Below are 25,166 nucleotides of genomic sequence, written 5' to 3'. Positions count from 1 at the left end.
CGCAGATTTGCACAGGGTGGGTTTTCACTCTGGATGGCAGCTAACAACTTTTCAGATGAGCTATCAGGTCTGAGTCAGGCCCTCAAATTCCTAAAAATGTATAAATATGTTGCGGTCAAGGGTGAAATGGATTATCTTACATTTCCATAAAAGTCCGAAAAAAATTATCCAATCAGAAAACCAACTGCAAATTATTCACCATACCCCCCATCATTAGGCCTCATACACTTGGGTACCAATAAGGCTTTGTTAATATGGTCATTAGGTGGACCGCTGAAGGTCAACTTGAGTTTTTCCCCCTTTTTTTTTGGGGAGTCGACATGTTGCCGACAGGCAGTATTTCATGCCCTACCATCCACTAGGGTGTGCAGGGAGAATAGAATATTGTTCAGATCGCAGCAAAATGGCCCCTGGCTCAAAGCATGGATGCAGTACACTTTTTGACGGCGACTATGTCGACATTCGGGACCAAAAAAAAAAACGGAAACCACATGTTGACATTTTGACTGTGACTGACAGTGCTTTCTCAGCACCAGTGGTTCCCAAACAAAGTCCTTAACAGGACAGGTTTTAAGAATATCCATGTTTAGGCACAGATGACTGAATTAGTACCTCAGTGTGATTATGCCATCTGCACAAGCATTGATATCCCTAAAACACACATTTCATACAAAATATAGCTATCACGTGTACAAAGATACAGAATATGTTGAGTTTGACAGTAGCATCATCACTGGTTCCTCTAAGGCAGCTCTGTCTTTCCACAATGAACACTGGTCAGCTTGTGTTCTCTGCCTCTGTCTGAGCTGCATATCTGTCATCACTGAACAAGAGGAATGTATGTCGGACAGGAATCTAAAAAGGGATTATTGCCACATAATGGGGCCCACACACAGGGTGATTTCAGCACATTTTCTAAGCAATCTGACTAGTTTTCTAAGAAAATTACTCTATGTTTCTCCGTGTGTAGGGGCGATAATGGTGTGTGGACCTGCACATCGCTATCACTGGGCGATTAAGATACTGCATGCAGGATAAATCTAGTCCAGTTAGTGCCAGTGTTCTCACCGGAGAACACAGGCAGATCGCACAGCACTGTGCAGTGCTGAGCGACCTAAAATTGCTTAGATCACTCAGCACAGTCGCCCCATGTGTAGGCCCTATAAGGCATACCTCCCAACATTGAGGAGGAACGGGGAGGGACGCTGCCGCGTACACGAAACTTTTTGGGACATGACCTAACAGGAAGGGGGCATGATCTGTACTCGCGAGGCTCCCATGAGGCCACTCCCCCATTTTCACCACTGTGGGCCATGAATAGCGTCTATTCACGGTTGACGGGTGCCTCACCACCACCGCGGGACGCGGGAACATCCCCAAAAAACAGGACAGTTGAGAGGTATGCTTAAGGCAATGCAGGAAGGACGCTCATTTAATTATGTAGCTGCCACTGATGTTTCAGTCTATACTGCGATAAATAGTCTCCTTGCTCTGAATGCCAATGTGAATAGCTCTTGGAAACTTTATAGGGATTACTGGGACACCACTTTAAAGTCCTGGAGGAACAGTATTCTGTTTATTTCAATGATGAAGTGGAGAGGCCACACAAGTTGTGTACAATTATGCTCCAGTTACACGGATCACACAGCAGAATAATGGTACCTTGTAAAATGAAAATTATCAAGGGACAGAAAAAAAAAGGTGTTGCAGGGCCCTTTATAACTCATTCGAAAGGTACAGACTTTTCTACTAACTATATACAAACATCAGGTTCACTCTGATCCAAAGGGTTCAGCGCTGTGGGTAATCCTTGAAATCCGTTTCATTCGAAAGGTAGTTTGTCTGTTCTTTCAGGACTGATTCGGAAATCCCTTAGCTGCTTTTGGACGAGTTCTTGTACATGAAAGAACTGAGCTCTGTTACTTCCAGTGACGACTGTTCAGTCCTTGTCGTGTTCCTAGACGGTGGCTCTTGCCTTATGTTTAGTATCTTGCTCATGGCGGTCCTGTACTTTTGGGACATAATGTTGTAGAGCATGGGGTTGATAGAGGCGCTCAGGTAAAACAGGATCATTGAAATGAGATTGAAGTACTGTGTGAGATCATAAAACATGTATTCTCCTATCCCATTCCCAGCCAAAGCAAACAATATCCGTCCAATGTGGAAAGGCAGCCAACACAGCACAAAGGACAGCACAACAACAGCTGGAAGGTAAAAAACATAACACAATTAGTTATAACATATAAACAAGCATTTAAGTACATAAACTCGAATTGCAACCCCAAACATTACTGTGATTTCTCTGTAGCATAGAGATGCTTTTAGAAAGACCTGGCGCTAACAACACAACATCTGTGTAACCTATAGCAACTAATCAGGCTGTTTCCATTGGTGAACTGCATTAGCTTGATAGGAACACATGGGAGTAAATTTACTAAAGCTTGTAAAAATGAACCGGTGATATGTAAATAAGATGTATATTCAGTATAACATAGGATGCATGGTGTGGCTTTGTTGCAAAGTCCATGGCATGTAGATCTATCCTGTATAAAAAGGGGGCATGGAGGCGAGGGACACCAAAATAATGATGCCACTGTACAGGGCACAGGTTAGACCTCAACTAGAATTTGGAGTATACAATTCTGGGCTCCTCACTACAAAAGGACATTCTAGAACTGGAAAAAGTCCAGTGAAGGGCAACTAAGCTGATAAGAGGGTTGGAGTCATTAAGCTATGAGGACAGATTAGCCGAATTAGGAATGATTACACTGAAAAAGAGACGTTTAAGGGGAGACATGCTTAACATGTACGCATATATATGGAGACAATATAACGAACTATCAGACACCCTATTTACTTTGAGGTCGTAAACTAGGACACATGGGCATGCGCTCACCCTGGAGGAGAGATGATTTTGCATCCTCCAAAGGAAGGCTCATCTGAAGGAGCCCGCCGCCTCCCCGCCGCTGCCCACACCCCCCTAACCCTGAAGGGAACGCGCGTGCATCTGAAACGCTTGTGCGTCCCCATCAGATGCAACTTCTCTCCGTCAGCTCAGTTAATCTGGCAATTCCTTCGGCTGGCTGAGAGGTACTACATCTGTATGTCACTCTCTTATAGAAGTGGTGCCAGCAGACACATTAAATACATTTAAAATAAGGTTTGACAAGCATTTAGTGGATAAAAACATTCAGGGGTTCAACCAATAAACATAATTTAGCCCACAGTGGAATTGAAGTAAAAAATTCAAACAGGGATTTAACATCTAGACAACACCCTTTGACGGGTCCTGTAAAAGGTTGAACTTGATGGACGTAAGTCTTCTTTCAACCAAAACTACTATGGGGGTGCAGCTGAAATCCCGGCAGTCGGAATCCCGGTGGTCGAAATCCTGGCACTTTGTCCCTCTGTGGGTGTCCATGACACCCATAGAGGGAGAATAAATTAGTGTGCCGAGCGTAGCAAGGGGGGGGGGGGCGATCCACATCCCTCCCTTGTTGGGATTTCGTCAGTTGGGATTTTGACCACCGGGATTTCGACCGCCGGGATTTCGACCACCAGCATTTCAAACCAATCCCCTACTATGTTACATGTATTGTGCAGAGAGATGTCTTTATGTGCGTTTAATCTGCTATTATAGATAATGTAGCAAAATGAAATGTTCTGCACAGTATTGTTAATGTCTGAGAATCTGATTCATTCTGTAATTGAAAGCCGTCATACCCAAAGGTGTCCAGGTCGGCAGAAATGAACATAAATTGGCTCTATATGCAGATGACCTATTGGCATCCATCTCGAGCCCTACCACTTCCCTGCCGTCTTTGATGTTGGAATTCGAGAAGTTTGCTCTACTATCTAACTTCAAAATCAACTTTACCAAATCTGTTGCCCTAAATATATCTGCCCCAGATAATATAGTTGAAGGTCTTGAAAAGGCCTTTCCTTTTCAATGGCACACAACACACATCAAATATTTAGGGGTCCTGTTGTCCAGGGATAATTCAAATCTTTTCCAGCTTAATTTTGTGCCTCTACTCGCTAGCTTAAAAGCCTGTCTCAAAATGGTCTGTTCTTAAATTATCTTGGTTGGGCAGAATTAACACGATAAAAATGAACATCCTACCCAAAATATTATTTTTACTCCAAGCCCTCCCAATTACAATACCCTCTTCTTTCTTCAAAGAATTACAAAGTATAGTGAATAAATTTGTATGGATGAATCGCAGACCTAGAATCTCTCAACGAGTCCTCGTCCAAAGTCGAGAGAGGGGCGGGTTACAACTCCTCCACTTCCTCAGTTACTACCACTCGGTCCATATAGCCAGGATTGTGGAGATGTCTAGACCTGTACAATTCAAACGGTGGCCGGCTATCGAAGGTCACTCGGTGGGTGTATCCCCCTGGGTCATCCCATGGCTCCGGAGGATCCTACCGGTACGACATCCAACTCTGACCCCAACGCTCTTGTGTTGGAGCAGGCACAGAGGTCTCCACTATTTTAATCCGGGTACGTCACTCCTTACTACTCTAATTAATAACCCTGAATTCCCCCGGGATTCAATTTACGGAATCTCCCTAGTCACTTCTCGGTGGACATATCATACCTGGGTCAGTTGGTGGATAGATCTGGTTTACGTTCCTTTGAGGACTTACATAAGGACGCTGGTGTCCCGGCGGGTCTCTTCTGGTTCTATCTCCAAATTAGACATTATATCTCCTCCCTTCCTAAACTAAATCACAGCTGGGAACCAACTCCCTTCGAGTTACTATTGCTCTCTCGGGAGTCTCCAAAACACTTGATTTCCAAATTTTATCAAATACAGTATGCCTGAGCAACCTCCCAGATCCAATGCCTGCATATACAGTGGCATGGCACAAGGAGCTTGGTCGAGACCTGTCGGAGGACCAGTGGAATCAAATATTTAAATATGTTTTTGCATTCTCCTCATCTATCCAAACACTAGAAACCCAGTATAAGATACTATCGCGTTGGTATAGATGCCCATCCACACTACACAAAATGAATAACGCTATACCGGATCTCTGCTGGAGATGCAATCAGCATCCTGGCAACCCTCTACACATATGGTGGTCTTGCTCAATTATTCAAGAATACTGGTGCCAGATCCATAAGATCTCAGAAAAAATTATTAACTCTGCTCTCCCCTTTAGCCAGGAATTTTGGTTGTTTAATCTTATGGATACGCCTATTTCCCGATTTAAGAAATCTTTAATTAGACACCTAATGAACGCAGCTAGGGCGGTCATACCCTGCCACTGGAAATCAAACTCAGCCCCTCCCATCACGCACTGGTTTCACAGAATAGATCTGTACATGTCCATGGAGGATCTGACATCCTTTTTGAAAGAATCTCCCCAGACTTTCACTGCTACGTGGTTAAGCTGGCTCACATATAAAGAATCCTCAGATTATTCCCATTATATTAAGCCAGACCAGGTCACTGAGATATAGTGATCCCTGGGCACAATTCTCTCCCCTTCCACCCTACTCTCCCACTCTTCTTCCCCCTTTCACCTCTTTCTTCCTTACCATACTTTCACTGTACTACTCCACCTTTACTCAGAAATGTACCCCTTTTTTGTTTTTCTCTTAAACGACGATAAGTTGCATTATGTCAATGCTTTGCTTTATAAAAGTACCTACATCATATTCCGATATACAAATATTGCACACAATTCCTGTAATTGTCTTTATTATTTCCTTCTTTGAATATGCTTTACATTGTTTCATATCATTGATGTATTGTGACTTTCTTCAATAAAAATTGATTGCATAAAAAAAGAAAGCCGTCATACCAGCCTATGTTTATAGCCCAGGCAATTCTGCAACTTATGTAGCTTTCACATCACATAAAACATTTTGAAACGTTTTGAAAAACTGTAATTTTAAATGGTATTTTAAACGGGTCTTGTGTTCATATTGCAGCAGATTACCATTTAAAAATACCGTTTAAGTACCATTCACATCACCAGTCAAGCCGTTTAACCTCTGAACACGTTTCTACCCACAGCTTATTTCCTGGTTCAGGGAAGGGACACAAGACAAGGGACAGCCTATCACAGTGCTCTAACCTTTATTTTTTACTAAATACCATTTCAGTGCCATTCAGACAGCACAAAAAACGGCTCTGAATTGGCTTTAAAACAGGTAGGACTCTGCTTTTTAAACGTGTTGAAATACCAGTTAACTTTAAATGGTATTTCAACTATGACACTTTCACACTGCAGCCTTAAACGTTTTAAAAGGCAAAAAAACGGCAATATACCGTTTTAAAAGTGTGATGTGAAAGCTACAATTGAGTACTCAATTGTAGTGTATTGTACCTTACATAATAACATATAATTATATATATATATATATATATATATATATATTATTATTATAATAACACAAATAGGTTTTGTGCAACAAAGGATTCATACTGTTACCACAGATACTGCATTTCTTTATTCAGCACTATTATTTATTATTTTTAGTCTGCGTGGCGTTTACAATAGTAGACAGTGATAAAACAAACTGGGAGGGAAACACAAGGACAGGCATCAGTAATAGCATAGCAGTCCCACCAAGTTTCAAGTCCAGAAGGGAAGCCATATAATACATAAGTGCCTCAGAGGGCGTGTATGTGTGTAGAACTTAAATATGATAGGCTTGCCTAAAGAGGTGCGTTTTCAGGGAACGCTTGAAAGCTTGGAGGCTAGAGGAGAGTCTTATTGTGCGTTACAGTGGCAATTGCAGGATTTTTAGAGGAGGGTTCCAAATGTGATCCAAAGTCTCCAACTTTGCAGCACATTGGAGTAAGTACGGGAGTCTGGGGGAGTGGTAACAGCCCTGAATATTAGTCTTTTTATACATTGGATACAATATGGAATACAGTATTAATATTTAGCAGTACAGATGGTCTATAGTATAGGATGTTTCAAACATTTAAATAAGTTACGTGTTGAGGAAAAGGTTAAACATACCATAATAAAAAAAATACACAGACATAATAAAACCAGTACTGCACATTCTAAGCTCACATTCTCCCCCCTCATGTTAAGGCTCCTGTCTCTTCCTCCTGGCAGCTACTCTCTGGTCTATTGCGATGTTTGAGGGCTCAGATACACACACAAACACATAATTGATCAATTGTGTTTATTTCATTTCTATTTTTATATTCTTACTCTTACCCATATTTTTTTCCACTTGTATTTTATTCTATTTGATATCTATCATTTATTTGCATGTAATTTATATACTGATGAATTTATTCCTATATTTTTAAAATAAATAAAAATGATTTCATTATTTACATTAAGAAAGCCTATGTGATTTATGCATTAAAATTGGCATTATAAAACACACATATAGTAAGCGGCAACTGCAACCGAGCGCAGGGTGACACCTTAGACCGCTTCTATCCCCAAGAGGTACCTTGTAGTATACCTCCAACACCCAGCAGCCCACCCACTTGCACCCAGTCTACAGCGCGATCTTCCCAGAAAACCCTTCAAACGTCACACACAGTAAACTTGGTAGAGGAAGCTGTTCCTGCAGGGCATGTGCAGCAGCTCTGTTTTGTCCCTTACACCAGGGGTTTCCATCTTTTTCTAATCACGGCGCCCTAGAGCAGGGGTGGCCAACCAATCAGAGGCAATGAGCCAAATTTTTTTTTATAGTAAGACAAAGCCGTTACTATGCAACAATGGGGGTGGCCTATCTCCATCAAGGCCACGCCCCATTTTTAAATGACCAGCACTCCCTGCATTTGATCTGCCCTGACAAATATGCTATCTATCTATGCAACCCAATATGAGGCGGTATGGAGGATCAAGATAGAAAGAGAGGGGTGTGAGCAGGATTTAGTGAGAGAAAGGGGGGAAACAAGAAAGTTTCAGTGAGAGAAAGAGGGGGTCAGCGAGAGTGAGTGTGAGAGAGTGTTAGAAAGCAAGAGAGGGGCAGAGTGAGAGAGAGGAAGAGAGTGAGGAGCAAGAGAGACCTATAATTAAATGGGGGCATACACAGGACTGGTAAGGGAAAGGGGGACAAATAGGCGGCGAATGGGAGGGAGGGTGCATAGAAGGTGAGTGGAAAGCAGAGGGGGCATAGACAGAGGGTGGAGGGGGCATAGACAGAGGGTGGGGGGGGCATAGACAGAGGGAGGGGGGGGGGCATAGACAGAGGGTGGGGGGAGGGGGCATACACAGAGGGTGGGGGAGGGAGCATAGACAGAGGGTGGGGGGGAGGGGGCATAGCCAGAGGGTGGGGGGAGGGGCATAGACAGAGGGTGGGGGAGGGGCATAGACGGGCAGAGAATCACATGGGGGCATAGATGGATACAGGGGGTGGATTGGAACAGAAAATCAGCCTAGGAAGCATTAAGATACACTTACATAGAACATGATATACACACACACAGATCACCAGCATATACAAATACTGTAGATGAGTTCCCAGGCAGATACTGATGGGCTCTTATCCTTCCGTGCAGCAGGTCCCAGATGATTACCAGGGTGGAAGGTGGGCACTTGTTCTGAGTGAGCCATAGTGAAGAAATCTCTCCCTGGCTGGGACCCTTGGGTACGCCAGGTGTGATCTCCTCTCCTCGGGCGCACTCGCCCGCCCCCTGCCCGCCAACTCTGTTCCCCTCCTTTCCTGCGCTCCATTTCCGTCCTCTCCCCTGCTGCTCTGCTCCCCTCCGGCCTCCGCAAACAATGCTGGCCGCACAATCCCTGACAGCCCTGGTCAGATGGCACGCACACTGCCTCCGGAACTTGAAGTGCACCAGGGGGGAGGGGTGCACTGGACAGTGCCGGCCGCATAATACCTGGACACACAAACTTCCGATCAAGTGCGTCCCGCTGCAGGGGACGCGCAACGCTTGCCCACTCTAAGCAGCCACATTACAATGACAAGGGAGTGATCTCGGGAGCCGCAGCTCGGTGACAGGCGAGCCGCAGGTTGGCCACCCCTGCCCTAGAGTATCAGAATTTTTCCACGGCACCCCTAGGCCCCAAAAAATATATATCAAATAAAGTAGATTGTGTTTATATGTGCTTCTTAGGTGCCGTTATGTGGTAAAGGGCAGGATTTGATTCTGATTGTACACATTTTATGATTGGCAGACACCAGCACTGGTTCTGTCCAGAAATATTTGATCATAAATAATTTGAATTGGTCCTGGACGACCAACCCGAGGCACCCTTGCAAGTGTCCCAAGACACCCCAGGGAGCCTAGGCACACAGTTTGGGGACCTCTGCCTTACACTGATGTGGTGGCCGCTATATTGATCATATTATATACCAGTGTATTTGTAATAATTTAAGGCACTTGCCAAGAGGAGGGGGATTTCTATACAACCAGAACCCCCCCTGCATTTGCTTATGTATGGAAGCAGTGGCGTAACTATAGCTCCGCTGCCCCCGCGGTGGCGGGGAGGCGCAGAGAAAGTTTGGGCGCCGGGGGTCGGCGGGGCTATAGTTACCCGCTGCTGTGCTGTCTCTGCCGGTACCTGCTGCCGTGCCGTCACGGTCCCGTCTCTCCCGGCGCTCCGGCTCCTGCTGCTATAATGAAAACGGACACTTAGAAAATGGCTGCCCCCGTACTGCAGACAGTTTTCTGTCTGCAGTATGGGGGCAGCCATTTTCTAAGAGTCACTTTTCATTATAGCAGCAGGAGCCGGCGCGCCGGGACCGTGACCGCAGATGCGGCCAGGCAGGTACGGGCATGGGGGGGTAGCCGAGGGGAGGGGGAGTGGGGGCGCCCAAAATTTAGTGGCGGGGGGGGGGGGGCGCAAAATAGGTAGTTACGCCACTGCATGGAAGGACCAGTGAAAGTCCTGTAATAGTGAATGGGAGCTAGTGATCCGTGCAGAAGAGAGACAAAGATATTGTGCAGAGTGGAGTGGTTGAGTTGGGAGATATTTTGAGATAAGTAAAGATATATGCTGGTGTTAATGGTTAATAGCTTTATATGTGAGTAGAAGTATTTCATATTGAATACTGTAAAATACAGGCAACCACTTGTTGCAACTATATTTTGCTGAATAATTGTTGTACTAAGTGATGGGACTTGTTACCCCTGTATAGGAATGTAATGAGATGCCAGCTTCTCTGATCTGCTGCTGAACATCTGTCATCTGAGTAAACCTCACGTTATTTGGGATGTCCGGTTAAATCGTGCTGCAGTGGTCAGTAAATCAGCATCCAAAGACACAGACCCTGATGTTGCCATGTCTACAAGGTGGGCTGACATCCCCCCATCCCCAAACGGCACATTTGGACATGTATAGTGCAGCATTTACAGGTCCCAAATCATCAGAGATGTGCACTAACAGCAAGTTATTAGATTTTTATTTCTAAGGTGCCACACGTGGTACGCAGCGCAGTACATTAGTACAGTACAGGGTACACAGAACTAAACATAACACAATTAAAGCACCATTTAACTGCACAATACAGCTGAGATATAGGGAAGCGAATGAGAATAGCTGCAGGTTTAGATTGTAGGTGAGTAAGAGAGCTGTAATTGAAATGCAAGAAGAGGAGCTTACAAACTAGAAGTTAACATAGATCTCCGAATCAGACCCTTTCAAATATGTACACCTGAAACTAGAGAACCCTTGCGCTGACACATAAATGGAAGGGTAGCCAACCATAATAAAGCAATAAAATAATGGAGGCTTATCTGAATTATGTATGAACTAGAATCCTCTAAGATACTGCGGGGCAGATGTATTAAGCCAGGTAAAGTGATAAAGTGTAAGGCGATAACACACCAGCCAATCAACTCCTAACTGTCATTTTTCAAACATAGCTGATTGCCTGGTGCGTTATCACCTTCCACTTTATCACTGCTTTATTGCCTCTTTATTACTTTACCAGGCTCAGTACATCTGCCCCTGTATTTCTGTAGTGGAAAGTCACACAGGCCTGGATCTCAATGGGGAAACAATATAAGCAAAAAATAATTACAATTTTGTAGTACTGAATGTTCATAACAGAATATGTCCATTTAATTACTGTAGAGTCAAATAGCGAGTTACACAGTTTTAGACATTCTTCTCTATGAACTGAATTTGTTGTGGACCAAAAAAAGACAAGTAACCCCATTCAACAGGATTATGTCAACAGTCATTAGGTCGACAATAACAATTTTGACATCACAATGTTGATAGATATGATGTTGAAATTGTTGACATATTCCCAGTTTCCATTTTGAAAATGACGACATGTAAGAATGCCAGACACTAGGGCAGTGGTTCCCAAACCATGTGCCTAGGCACCCTGGGGTGCCTTGGAATGTTTGCAAGGGTGCCTCGGTTTAGGGGTCCACGGCCAAAACAAATTATTTATGCTCAAAGAAGTGTTAGGCAAAACCAGTGCTGGTGGCTGCCATTCATAATATATTTGGACCATTAGAACCACAGCTATGTTCCCCACCACATAACAGAACCGCAGGGTGTGATTTAAGCACAATTTACTTTATTTATTCTTAATTTTTATTTACCCATAAGAAACTTTTTGACTAGGGGTACTGTGAACAAATGCTGACATTCTAGGTGCCCTGGTCAAGAAGGTTTGGGAACCACTGCACTAGGGGGAGGTATGGGCTTGGCAGTAGACAGAGTTATGGTTAGGCTAAATGCGATGGAGGTTATGGCTAGGCTATAGAGGGGATTAGGTACTAGAATGAGGATTAGGGGCTGAGATTCTTACCAGAATTATCATGTGATATCACTTAATATCAGAAATACTCATTGGGAACCCGCAGCTGGAGGCAGCACTCAAGCTGGTACCAGGGAAGTGATCGAGGGGATATCAGGAATGATATGTGGCTATTCTATCATGTCAACATTTCTTCAGTGTCTCCATGATGAACATCGACATGTTGATTTTAAGAAATTTAAGATATCATACCTAAGCCCCAATAAAGACTGTGATCTACCAGTTGTCGATCCTGATGTACCGCAAATACAGTCAGAGTGTGCCTGTGTCACATTGCCATCTGCTGTAATGAGGGCTGGTTGGAGCTGGTCTTTTGTCCCTGGCTAAATGATCACTCACATTTGCCCACACACATTCATGGATCAGTTCACTTACGGCATCTCTATTCTTGTCACAGGTTACCATGCAATCTTTCAGTTGAGATGAATCTGGGGTTGTTTTGCAAACACAGGTACTGAACATCTCATACTGTAGTTATTACATCTATCACAAACTCCGCAATAGCTCAGAAAATGATGGGCCTGATTCAGAATTGCCAATGCAAAATCTTTATCAAATAGACAAATCCAAGCTGCACTGCAAGTGGGGCTGATGTACCTTGTGCAGAGAGAGTTAGATTTGGGTGAGTTATTTTGTTTCTGTGCAGGGTAAATACTGGCTGCTTTAGTTTTACACTGCAATATAGATATCAGTTTAAACACACCCCACCCAAATGTAACTCAGTCTCTGCACGTTACATCTGCCTCATCTGCAGTGCACCGGGTTTTGCCCTTTTGAGAATATTTATGCATTTTCGATCACCTCTGAATCACGCCCTACAGTATATGTGATCATATCATCTGGCAAGTTAAGCTTGTCTGAAACTGGACCACACCTTAGGATCTACAAATAAATTGCTGAAAAACAAAAGAATCAAGGTTTAGGGAAGGCCAGCTCAAAGCCTGTGCTTAAGCCGGCCATACATCTACAGATCGATTGTCAGATTGGGCTGGTTGGAACAAAATCCTGGTAATGGATGAGAACAAATGACAGTTGACTATTTGCTTTGAAATGTTGGAAAACTTCCAAAAACTGTCATTCATCCACTACCAGGTTTTTGTTCCAACCAGCCCAATCTGACAATCGATCTTTAGATGTATGGCAGCCTTTACTCTGGACAGTCCGGTAATTAAGGCCGGTGTCCAGAATCTGGAGGGGTGACTTTCCCCGACTATACAATGTCTGGGAATAGCTGCCTATTCCCGGACTTGTATAGTCTGGGAACACCACTCCTCCGAACTCCGTTCTTAATTACGGGACTGTCCCATGCTTGCCTACCTGGCCCTCTCCATGAGGGAGAAAATGCTCTGTTCCTGGACTTCCCTGGTAATGTATGATTGCCCTCACCTGTGGTGAATCGCCTTTCTTATCAATTAACTAGCTCACCACAGGTGATGGCAATCATTTATTACTAGGGAAGGCCAGGAACAGAGCATGTTCTCCCTGAAGAGAGGGTCAGGTAGGCAACTTTGGACTGTCCGGAGTAATCCCGGAAGGGTGGTGGTAACCCTAAAGAGAGGCCATGGGAATATCTGTAGATGGGTAGGGAACTGGCTGTGTAATAGAGAACAAAGAGTGGTCGTGAACAGTGCCATATCTAATATGATACCAGTACTAAGTGGAGTGCCACAGGGTTCGGTTCTTGGGCCCATTTTATTTAACATTTTTATTAACGATATTGGGATGGGGTTACTCAGCAATGTTTCCATCTTTGCAGACGATACAAAACTGAGCAGAGTTATTAAATCATCAGAAGATGTCACCACGCTTCAAAATGATCTTGACAATCTAGATGAGTGGGCAAAAAAGTGGAAGATGAGGTTCAATGTGGACAAATGCAAGGTCATGCACCTTGGGAGACATAACCAGTGTGCTAGTTATAACCTAAGTGGGGATGAATTGGGTAAATCAGTACTCGAAAAGGATCTAGGAGTCCAAAAAGACAACAAAATGGGGTATAGTGCTCAATGTAATATAGCAACAAAAAAGGCCAACAAAATTCTCGCATGTATTAAAAGGGGCATGGAAACTAGGGACTCAAAAGTAATTATGCCTCTGTACAAATCATTGGTTAGACCGCACCTCGAATACGCAGTGCAGTTCTGGGCCCCGAACTATAAAAAGGACATCATAGAATTAGAAAAAATCCAAAGAAGAGCAACAAAGCTTATAAGGGGAATGGAGAATTTAAGCTATGATGAAAGATTAAACAATTTGGGACTATTTACACTAGAGAAAAGACGTTTAAGGGAGGATATGCTCAACATGTACAAATATATTAGGGACCAATATAAGGAACTGTCAAACACCCTTTTTTCTACTAGAAAGGAATCTAGGACGCGAGGGCACGAGTTTAGATTAGAAGAAAAAAGATTTTGTTCATCTATAACAAAAAAAATTCTTTACAGACACTATAAATATGTTTCAAATAAGGTTGGATAAACATTTATTGGTTAAAAACATCCATGGGTATGAATAAGTAACATAATCTGTCTTTAAAATATCAGAACATACAGTACAACAAGGGATAAGCTACTTTAAACATAGGTTTAGTAGATGGACGCAAGTCTTTATTCAGCCTCACCTACTATGTAACTATGTAACTATGGGCCTTATTCTGGTCTGTGTGGCCGGAGCCGAATATGCGGCCAGGACCGTGCGTCCTAAACCCCGCCTTCCGTACGGATCGCTCACTCCGTCCAAATGCGGTAAGCCGCTGACCGCACGGAGCACGAGTGGATTTCTCATGTATACACCTCCTCCATCTCTGGGAACCTCCCCCATCATTCGATGGTCGCATACCATGGAATGCAGGACCGAGCGGTCAGGCAGCTCCCACGAGCTCAGACCACTCAGGCATTTCTCCGTGCAAAAGCAAGGATCTGGGCGGGCAGCTGACATCCGGCAATGTCATATGTCCGCCCCCTACACGTGTGTCACGGCCGCATTACCATACGTACGCCCAGCGTTTTCATGGGAACGCCCATGAAACGCGGGGCGTATGCATATGTTAATGAGGCCAAACAGCCCTTCACGCCCCTCTCCTCCCCCTGTTCGTAGTGTAAACAATTCATGCGGAATTTGGACGTATGTCCCTTTCGCACATGCGCAGATATGCCTCTGCACATGCGCAAAAACAAAACATCAGCGGAACGTACGCACGCGGACATATCCGCACCAACCAGAATAAGGGCCTATGTGTCAGGCGTGATGTAAGAGAGTGATACACATGGATCTGAAAGCGAGGGGGTGCTTTATTTTGAAACGACTGTGGCTGCCACGTGTTTCAGAATTTAAGGTACAAGCAGGATATTTGTATCCCTGCTTTTTAATAGTGACCAACTGCTGCACACTCCTGTTCTGTATGGATCTGCCCTGCTTGTAGCTAGCTACCAAACTTAGGTGGAAATGTATCAAAACTTGGAGAGTCCCAACAAATCAGCTTATGACTCTGTGTTTGAAAAATGACAGGTAAAAGGTGATTGACCTCTACTTTATCTCTCTCGACTTTATGTATTGAAAGCTTTGATACATCTCCCCCCTAGCACCAAATCTGAATACACCTAATAAGTATATTTATCCAGTCTCAGTGCTAAAGTTCCCCAGCAAATGGCTTTAACTTAGTTTAATGTAATATTTCACCTTTCTATGACCTTAATTTGTATTTTCTCTGTCTGACGCCCTGTAGAAATGCATTTAGGCTTTGTTATATTACTAATGGCATTTGATGTATTATGAAAAAAAAATGTTTTATCAGAAGGAAAAATGAACAGTACCTTCTATCAATAGCTAATTACACAGCTGGCATTACATATTGTGCTGACTTTGATCCTCTGGTTGCTGTGTGTTCTGGGCACAGTGCTCTTGAAACCTACCCAATGACCCGGCTGTGGGACACGGCTGCAAAATCTAATAATCAGTATTTATTAAGTAACTGTAAAACCTCCCCTGTATACAAAATTGGATTACAATGGAGACTTGCATAACAGATCTAATTCTCTGACCAGGCATAGACAAACTAGGCAATTGACTAGGGCATTTGGAATGCCTAGGGACATCAGCAGCTTCTGCTGATTAAAATTATATGCAGCATGCCTATATTCTGTTTTTGAGTGAGGCTGTATCTGCATATGAAATAGTGTATTCATGGAAATCACTGTATACAGTGGCATAAGTTCGTCCCAGTTGCCCGGGGCAAGATGAATATTGGTGCCCCCCGCACACACACACACACACAACGTTAATCAAAATATATATAGTCTGTTATGAAATATACATTATATACTGTATATACAGAGAGAGAGAGAGAGAGAGAGAGAAACACATATAGATTTCAGAACTCAGCCACAGAAGTGATTTTGATGGCTTTCAATTAATGGATTTAAACTGGCAGAGGTGAAGAGGTGCCCCCTTGAGAGCAGGAGCCCGGCGGCATAATTTTCAGCAAAAAAGGCACCCAACGTTAGCAGAACTGGCCAGGCGCTGCATGGCTTATTGAGTCAAGATGTATGAGGAAACATCTGTATCCAAGCAGAGGCAGAGGTCACAGTGTTAGCGGCTGTGTGAGTGCTCTCTGCGGGTGGGTTGGTTGTGCAATAGTGTTCGGCATATGTGTAAGGGGCATTATGTGTGTCATGTATAAATGCATTAATAATGTGCGACATATGTGTAACAAGCATTATGTGTGTCATGTGTATAAGGGCATTAATAATGTGCAACATATGTGTAATGGGCATTATGTGTGTCATGTGTATAAGGGCATTAATAATGTGCAACATATGTGTAAGGACCATTATGTGTTTCATTATGTGTATGAAGGGCATTAATAAAGGTTGGCATAATGTGTAAGGGGCATTATGGTTATAAGGACATTAATAATGTGTGTTATGTGTAAGGGGCATTACAGTGTGGTATTATCAGGGGTGCCAAGAGAAAGGGGTAGGTGGTACAAATTACCCAGGCCAAAGTCTGATGGAAAGGCCCAGTGGGGGCCCCGGGCTCCCTCCCCTTAAGTGACAGCTGCAGCTCTTCTCCACTGCCCAGCACACACTTCTTTGTGCTGGGTTGCAGTGTGGCCATGGAGGTGCTTAAAATACAACATTTTCTCAGGATTTTTTTCTTCTAAGGGTATAATGTGAATAATGTGAGTGAGGAGTAATGTATATAAGGTAAAGTGGTACTACTATGTGATGTAACGTGAATAAGGGACACCATCGCATGATATAATGTGAATAAAGTTGCACTACTGTGTGGCATAATTTGAATTGGGGGTACTATTGGGTGGCCATGCCCCATTCCCAGCAAGAACACACCCCTGTTTGGGCTGCGCACCGAATGTGTGCACTGTTTCTATTTAAAATATTGCGGGTAGGAGCACCAAAATGATGACTGCTATGATGAGGGTTGATGGTGCTGGGAAAGGGGAGCAGGGTCAGAGGCGGATCTAGTGGCGGTGCTAGGGGGCACCAGCCAAAATCTTGCCTAGGGCGTCATTTAGGCTAGGGCCGGCTCTGTGTACCAAGGTTTGGTGAGAAAGAACTGTCATTTATAAAGTATTTCAAAAGAAAGTTAAAAGCTGATTGGTTCGGCAACCCCTTGACTTTATTGCTGCCCAAGGATTGGTGCTCCTCCTCCACCAATCTCTATGTTTATTGATGAGTGTTTATTGCAATGGGATCATACGGATTATCGGCCTAGACCAAAAGGTCACCATGCACAACGTCGACTGTTGCTGAACTACAACTACCATGATGCAATGAGTCTGAACTTCGGCTGGAACGTTTAATCTTCTCAATGCAGGTACATGACAAAGTATTTTTATACCATGTCAGACTATGTATCCGTTTGATAGAAAGTCAGTAGGTCGACATGCAATACAGATGGAGCCAGGCTTGTCTTTGCAGGGGATGGCGACGCCAGCCGCCATCACCCGCCACCCGCCATCTGTATCTGCGAAAGGGGACGTGCGCACACGAGATGCGCATGCGTCCCCTTCCGACGGCTTCCCCCGGGTCCCCGCCGGCTTGTCGGCGGTCACCCGGGGTCCCCACCGCCTCCCCGCACCCCCCCTAACCCTGTCCGTCTCCCTGAAGCGGAGACGGACAAGTTCCCGCCGCACGGAAGCTGAGACGCGCGTGCACGTGAGACGCACGCGCGTCTCAGTCAGATGGAGAGCCGGGCTGCTGGCGGATCACCAGCGGTGACAGTGTGGGGATTCGCCAGCAAGAGGGAGCCCGGCTCCATCTGTAGGTCGACAATCAAAAGTTCAACATTCAAAAGCTTGACGTAATTTTTCTACAATTTAAAAAAAAAATTGGGGCTATTTCATGCTTTACCATCCATATCGGCATAGAGGGAGAATATAATAGTGTGCCGAGTGTAACAAGGCACCATGCCCAAAGCATGGTGAGAGTATGCGCTACACTAATTGATGACTCATGTCGACCAGTGTCAACATTGAGAGCAATTAAAAAGAAAACTAATGTCAACGTGAGTTTTTGATTGTTGACCTTCTGACCATGTCCGCCTTTTGACCCTGTTAACATTTGGAATGTCGATCTTTTGACCCTGTTGACCTATTGCATATCGACCTTTTATTGTCGACCTAATGAGACTGTAGAATCCACCACTGTCAGACTACTTCTCATGCACAATTGCATTCATTATTGTTATTATTGTTTATTTATATGGTGCAACAAGGGTTCCGCAGCGCCTAACAATACATAGATGAGCAAAAGAAAAAAGCAAGAAAATAGTCATTGTGCCAGATGTATTAAGCCTGGTGAAGAGATAAACTGGAGATAAAGTGGAGAAAAAGTGGTGATAAAGTGGAAGGAGATAGCGCACCAGCCAATCAGTTGTGTTTGAAATATGACAGTCGGGAGTTGATTGGCTGGTGCATTATCTCCTTACACTTTATCACCACTTTTTCTCCACTTTATCTCTTCACCAGGCTTAATACATCTGTCCCATTAGTAGGTGCCAGCATACAATAGCTAGTGATGTAACATTGGGGCAAATGTATTAAGCCTTAAAGATAAATGCAAGGGTGATAAGGAGAGATAAACGTCCAGCCAATCAGCTCCTTACTGACTTTTTTGAAACACAGCCTGTAACATGGCAGTTGGCAGGTGATTGGCTGGATGTTTATCTCTCCTTATCACCCTTGGAGTTATCTCTTATTAAAGCTTAATACATCTGCCCCATTATTTTGAAGATGAACCAACCATCCAACATTCGTTGTTTTATTTTAAAGCATTCTGGAGTCATTGGGTACAAATTAAAGGGGTGACGTGAGGTTTTCACTTTTTTTGTCCCGAATGTCGAAATAGTCAACATGGTACACTGCTAATGTGTACCACGTCCCCTCGCATAGTTCACCATGCTTCAGGCATGGTGCCTCGCTGTGCTTGCCACACTATTCTATTCCACGCCCTAGTCGGCACATGTAAAAAAAAAAAAAATTACTAAATTTTATGTAATGCAAAAATATTGCAATCTTACTCACTATGTCACTACCTATATCCTTAATGAATATATTAAACAAGGTGGGTCCTGATATTGAACCTTGTGGGACTCCACATTGGACCTTACCCCAGCTGGAATGTATGCCATTTACCACCACTCTCTGTCCTAGATTGTGCAACAAGTTTTTAATCCAATTACAAATTTTATCTCCTAACCCTAAATTATCTAGTTTTATTAATAACATTTTATGAGGCACCGTGTCAAAAGCTTTAGCGAAATCAAGCAGTATTAAATCAAAAGATTTCCCTAACTCCAGCCCCATACTGCCTTCTTATAGAAGCTAATTAATTAAGTCTGACATGATCTATCAGCCAATCAGCCCTAATTGTAATTTTTTGGCGACTTTATCATTTCACCAGGCTTAATAAATCTGCCTCAAAATTATAATTCTTTGGTGTTCTGTAGGTATTATAAAGTTTAGAGAAACTGTTACAGAGGGGTAGATTTATTAAGCTGGGCAAAGTGATAAAGTGTCTGGTTTTTATCACCGGCCAATCAGCTCCTACCTATTTTTCAAACAAGCCTGTAACTTCACAGTTAAAAGCTGATTGGCTGGTGATAAAAACCAGACACTTAATCACTTCACAGAGCTTAATAAATCTGCCCCTGAATGTCACAATCATATAAAGGATCTTGCTACATAAAGAAGACTCACCGAGCATTTTAACTGTTTGTTTGTGTTGTTTGCCTCTGTTGGTAGCGGCAGGTCCATGCCTTCCATGCTTATTCTTCCAGAGCTTCCTACAGATAAGACCATAAAGCAATGTCAGAAAGACCATGGGTATGAAAAAATACACGGTGGAGACCCACATCATTATGGGAAGAAGTCCATTCTGGGCGGAGCTATTCATGTATTTGCATTCCATGGTTTCCTCCGGCTGAGTTTCCGGGCGGTGCTCCACACCAAAAAGGAACACACTTGGTCCTGCCGTCACCAAGGCAAGAATCCACAAGAACATAATAATGACTTTTACCCTTTTCTTAGTGATCATGGTCTTGGCCTTCAGCGGAAAACAAATGGCCAGGTACCGTTCTACACTTACTGTAGTGATATGAAGAATTGTACAGTATGTGCAGGCCTCACTTAGATAAACCAGAAATTTGCAGATGAAGTTCCCAAATATGTATGGTTTATAATTCCAAATCCTGTACAAATCAGAAGGAAGGCCGAGAAAAATAAGAATGTCAGACACCGCCATACTGGATAGGTACATGTTGACTGTCGACCTCATGTCCTTATAAGACTTGAAAATCAAAATTGTTATCAGGTTTCCTGTCACACCCAAGAGAAACAGCACAATGCAAATAATAGTAACTGGAACCAGCAAATGAATATCGAACAGTGCATCTGTTTCTTCAATAGCGCCCTGTACACTACTTAAAGATCCGCTGTTGGTTTTGTTAACATCCATTTTCTGCTCCCAGTCTTGTGGTCCAAAAAGCATTTGTGGAACATGTATCTCATCCACAATTTCCATCGAGAAGAGGATCGAAGTGTGAAATATCGCTGGCTATGACCAAGCCTGGCATTATCATTTGTGCATCATCTATTCCATGACTTTAGAGAAACCTAGAATACACTCTAAGGATGAACCGCTCCAGGTCATTGTTAAGTGTGCCTCCCATCAAAAATGTTCGCACCCAAAAAAAACCCCCTACAAATTGACTAATGTTCCGAGAGTGTATCTTGGCTCATTTGATAGTAGTGTGTTTTAGTGTTTTAATGTTCAATTAGTAGATTAAAACACGCTCTTTTGTGCTTTAACAGTTCATTACCCTCTGCAAAATCACATTTGTCACCACTTTTGAGCACACGTTTTATCGTACTTACATGAAGAATAATTATACGTATTTAGTAATCTATCACATCGCTCTGTCACCAGACACAGTCATGCCACAAAGCTCTAATGATACACATGAGTAATACCAGCAGGTAAAATAGCATTGTGAAATGTTATAGGGATGCTTGTATTGTTAATATATAATTGCATACATCACACATATATACACAAAATATATACACACATATATACACAAAAATAAACATTTTACGTGTCAGCATAGTAATCATTATCCTTTTAACTTGTTAAGAAAATTCTGGTGTAAGTACAAGGGCAATAACAGTGTTTATGGTTGGCTACAATCTGACTTCTTCCAACTGAAAAAGCTCTAAAGAAGCATTACCAACCTCTTGTGTGATTCTAGTCTTAGTCATAATGTTAGCCTTGACAAGTCCAAACCGATATCTTACTCTTATCCTCAGAAATAATGATTTCACAAGAACCTCTTCAAACAATAAATACTACTGAAATTGTAAAACATTTGGTACTTGTTTCCTAGCACAGCACCCACTACTCCAGTTACGTATTGGGCTATTAAGGGTAAGGAAATCGCATTGCATGCCATTAATGGCATGCGATGCGATGCGATTTTTTATCGCATCCTATATTTTTAATGGGCTAAGTCAGTGAATACATTAATAAGATAGGATGCGATAAAAAATCGCATCGCATGGCATGCGATTTTTTATTGCATCCCATCTTTGTAATCGTGGCATGGAATTAGGTTTAACGCCCCCCCCCCCCCAACACACACACACACTATCCACGCCACCCCGAAGCGCGGCGAGCGCACGCGGAATCCATGTAAAGCAATGTACCAGTACATTGCTTTCTTGTAATGGGATATGACCGAAATCTTACTGGATATCAAGCTATGTCATATGATATCGATGCAAACAAGACCTGCATAGGGGGTACAGATGGGGTACATTTGAAAAAAGGAGACCCAGCAGAGACGATCCTGTATGACACATCTTTGGCAGGTATTCAATTACCTAATTCGTCCTGTGCAGCGAATCCGGTTTTGGATTCGCTGGATAATCGCCGGGTTCCCTCACCCCCTCCTCAGGGGCTCACTGCCCCTGGCGCCAAATTTTAACACCCCCCCCCCCGGCGAATGCCGCAGGGAGCCGGGGGACGGCAGCAGGCAGGGAGATGGAAGCCTCCCTGCCTGCGTCGGCGGGGAGCTAGGCAGAGCCGGCCCTAGGCATAGGCAATTGCAATTGCCTAGGGCATTTGGAATTCAGTTGCTGATTAAAATGATATGCAGCATGCCTATATTCCGTGTGTGAGTGTGGCTGTATCTGCATATGAAATAGTGTATTCATGGAAATCACTATAACATAGCATTCCATATTCAGGTACAGCCACAGTTGCACTCAGAATATATGCATGCTGCATATCATTTTAATCATCGGAAGCTCCTTGTGTGTCCTGGTCACATAACAATGTAAATAAGACAAAATTTCAGCAAAAAGGCACCCAACGTTAGCAGAACTGGTTAGGAGCTGCATGGCCTATTGAGGCAAGATGTATGAGGAAACATCTGTATCCAAGCAGAAGCAGAGGTCACAGTGTTAGCGGCTGTGCGAGTGCTGACTGCGGGTGGGTTGGTTGTGCAATAGTGTTCGGCATATGTGTAAGGGGCATTATGTGTGTCATGTGTATAAGGGCATTAATAATGTGCAACATATGTGTATAAGGGCATTAATAATGTGCAACATATGTGTAAGGGCCATTATATCTGTCATTATGTGTATGAAGGGCATTAATAAAGGTTGGCATAATGTGTAAGGGGCATTATGTTTATAAGGACATTAATAATGTGTGTCATGTGTAAGGGGCATTACTGTGTGGTATTATCAGGGGTGCCGAGAGAAAGGGGTAGGGGGCACATATTTACCCAGGCCAAAATCTGATGGAAGGGCCCAGTGGGGGCCCCAGGCCCCCTCCCCTTAAGTGACAGCAGCAGCTCTTCTCCACTGCCCAGCACACACTGCTTTGTGCTGGGTTGCAGTGTGGATATGACGGTGCTTAAAATACAATATTTTCTCAGGATTTTTTTCTAAGGGTATAATGTTAATAATGTGAGGAGTAATGTATATAAGGTAAAGTGGTACTACTGTGTGATGTAACGTGAATAAGGGACACCATCGCATGATATAATGTGAATAAAGTTGCACTATGGTGTGGCATAATTTGAATTGGGGGTACTATTGTGTGGCCATGCCCCTTCCCAGCAAGAACACACCCCTGTTTGGGCCGCCCACCGAATGTGTGCACTGTTTCTATTTAAAATATTGCAGGTAGGAGCACCAAAATGATGACTGCTATGATGAGGATTGATGGTGCTGGGAAAATGGAGCAGGGTCAGAGGCGGGACTAGTGGCGGTGCTAGGGGGAACCAGCCAAAATCTTGCCTGGGGCGTCATTTAGGCTAGGGCCGGCTCTGGAGCTAGGCAATTCATAAGAAAGGTGTTTCACCACAGGTGATGGCAATCATGCATTACCAGGGAGGTCCAGGAACAGAGCATTTTCTCCCGCATGGAGAGGGTCAGGTAGGCAAGTGTGGAAAAAACTCATGTCAACCTTTTGACTGTCGACCTAATGCTTTTGTCGACCTTCCAACCGTATCCCATGGAAACCCTGTGTCATGTCATGGTTTATTGTAGCTCTCATTACAGCGCCCTGTCCAGCATCCAATCAGAAGTCAGTATAGGAGAACACAAGTACAATACACTGCCTGCTTATGCCCAGGCCTGGAGCAGGGACCTTTCTATTGATTTAGACGTAGAGACTTGGACAAAAATGTTCCAGGCCACATTTGTTAGCTCCTTCAGCTACTCTGTAATTGAAACTCAGTTTAAAGTTCTCTCTCGTTGGTATAGATGCCCCCTCACAATAGCGAAAATGTTCCCTGGTACATCTAACATGTGCTGGAGATGTAACGAGGAGACTGGTTCTCCTCTTCATATCTGGTGGGAATGTGGACTGCTCCGCCCTTTTTGGGATCAAGTTATGTCACTTACTAAGTCTATTGTGGGTAAAGAAATCCCTACGACTCCCGCGTTCTGGTTACTTAATTTGTACCCCGGATCGGTGAGTTCCTATAAAAAATCCCTTCTGAAATTTTTGAATGGTGCCGCAAAAGCGGTCATACCAGTACGCTGGCGTTCCACATCCCCTCCCACGATTAAAGAATGGTTTACTCGTATAGATTTATATATGTCCATGGAGGACATGAGAGTACCCCCTGAACGTACCCAGGAGTTTACAGCAATATGGTTCCCGTGGATGGAGTTTAAGTCTTCACAGGTCTTCTTAGCCAATAACTAATGGGCAGTCTAAAAAACTTTTGTGGACCCCAGCCGCACTTCCCCTTCCTATCTTCCTTCCCTAACTACTATCCCCCCTTTCTTTCTGTCTTTTATCTTTTCAGCTTTTTTATGTGTTATGTGCTCCAGAGGCGTGATATGTGTACAATTCAAATTATTTAGACTTAGTCGATCTGTCAGGATATAATATTTTATTATCTTATCCTTATAACATATGATCTGTACTTCCTGGCTTGTTGATTACAGTGCCATTGAATGCTATAATTTTGTAACAATTTTTTAAAAACCAATAAACATATATTGCAAAAAAAAAAAAAAAAAGAAGTCAGTATAGGAGTGGCACACCTGCCAGATAGGTAGGCAACTCAACCAATCAGATCTCTCCAACCAATCAGACCTCTCCATGCTAGGGGGTACCAGTCAAAATCTTGCCTGGGGCGTCATTTAGGCTAGGGCCGGCTCTGGAGCTAGGCAATTCATAAGAAAGGTGTTTCACCACAGGTGATGGCAATCATGCATTACCAGGGAGGTCCAGGAACAGAGCATTTTCTCCCGCATGGAGAGGGTCAGGTAGGCAAGTGTGGAAAAAACTCATGTCAACCTTTTGACTGTCGACCTAATGCTTTTGTCGACCTTCCAACCGTATCCCATGGAAACCCTGTGTCATGTCATGGTTTATTATAGCTCTCATTA

At 43.6% G+C, this 25,166-nt stretch overlaps 1 protein-coding gene across 1 annotated transcript; it reads right to left on the bottom strand.

Annotated features, from left to right (window-relative positions):
* Positions 1-1,700: 1,700 nt before the first annotated feature.
* On the bottom strand, positions 1,701-21,186 carry LOC146036694 (growth hormone secretagogue receptor type 1-like). The gene is made up of 2 exons (XM_083160599.1): positions 19,953-21,186; positions 1,701-2,204 (listed from the first exon to the last, which is right to left on the bottom strand). The coding sequence occupies exons 1-2, from the start codon at positions 20,773-20,775 to the stop codon at positions 1,873-1,875; spliced, it is 1,155 nt and encodes a 384-aa protein (XP_083016725.1). The 5' UTR covers positions 20,776-21,186; the 3' UTR covers positions 1,701-1,872.
* Positions 21,187-25,166: the final 3,980 nt, after the last annotated feature.

Source organism: Crinia signifera, chromosome 9, assembly GCF_055691185.1.
Source record: "Crinia signifera chromosome 9, ASM5569118v1, whole genome shotgun sequence".
Lineage (NCBI taxonomy): Eukaryota > Metazoa > Chordata > Amphibia > Anura > Myobatrachidae > Crinia > Crinia signifera.
The sequence above is the reverse complement of the archived record's forward strand: the minus strand, read 5'-3'. Positions and strand labels throughout refer to the sequence as shown.

What these genes read in the sequence shown, in the direction of transcription:
- LOC146036694 (XM_083160599.1), bottom strand. Translation starts at nt 20,775, where the DNA reads ATGGAAATTGTGGATGAGATACATGTTCCACAAATGCTTTTTGGACCA. An exon ending in ACAAACAGTTAAAATGCTCG is followed by an intron (nt 2,205 to 19,952) that starts GTGAGTCTTCTT and finishes TTTACCTTCCAG; the next exon opens with CTGTTGTTGTGCTGTCCTTT.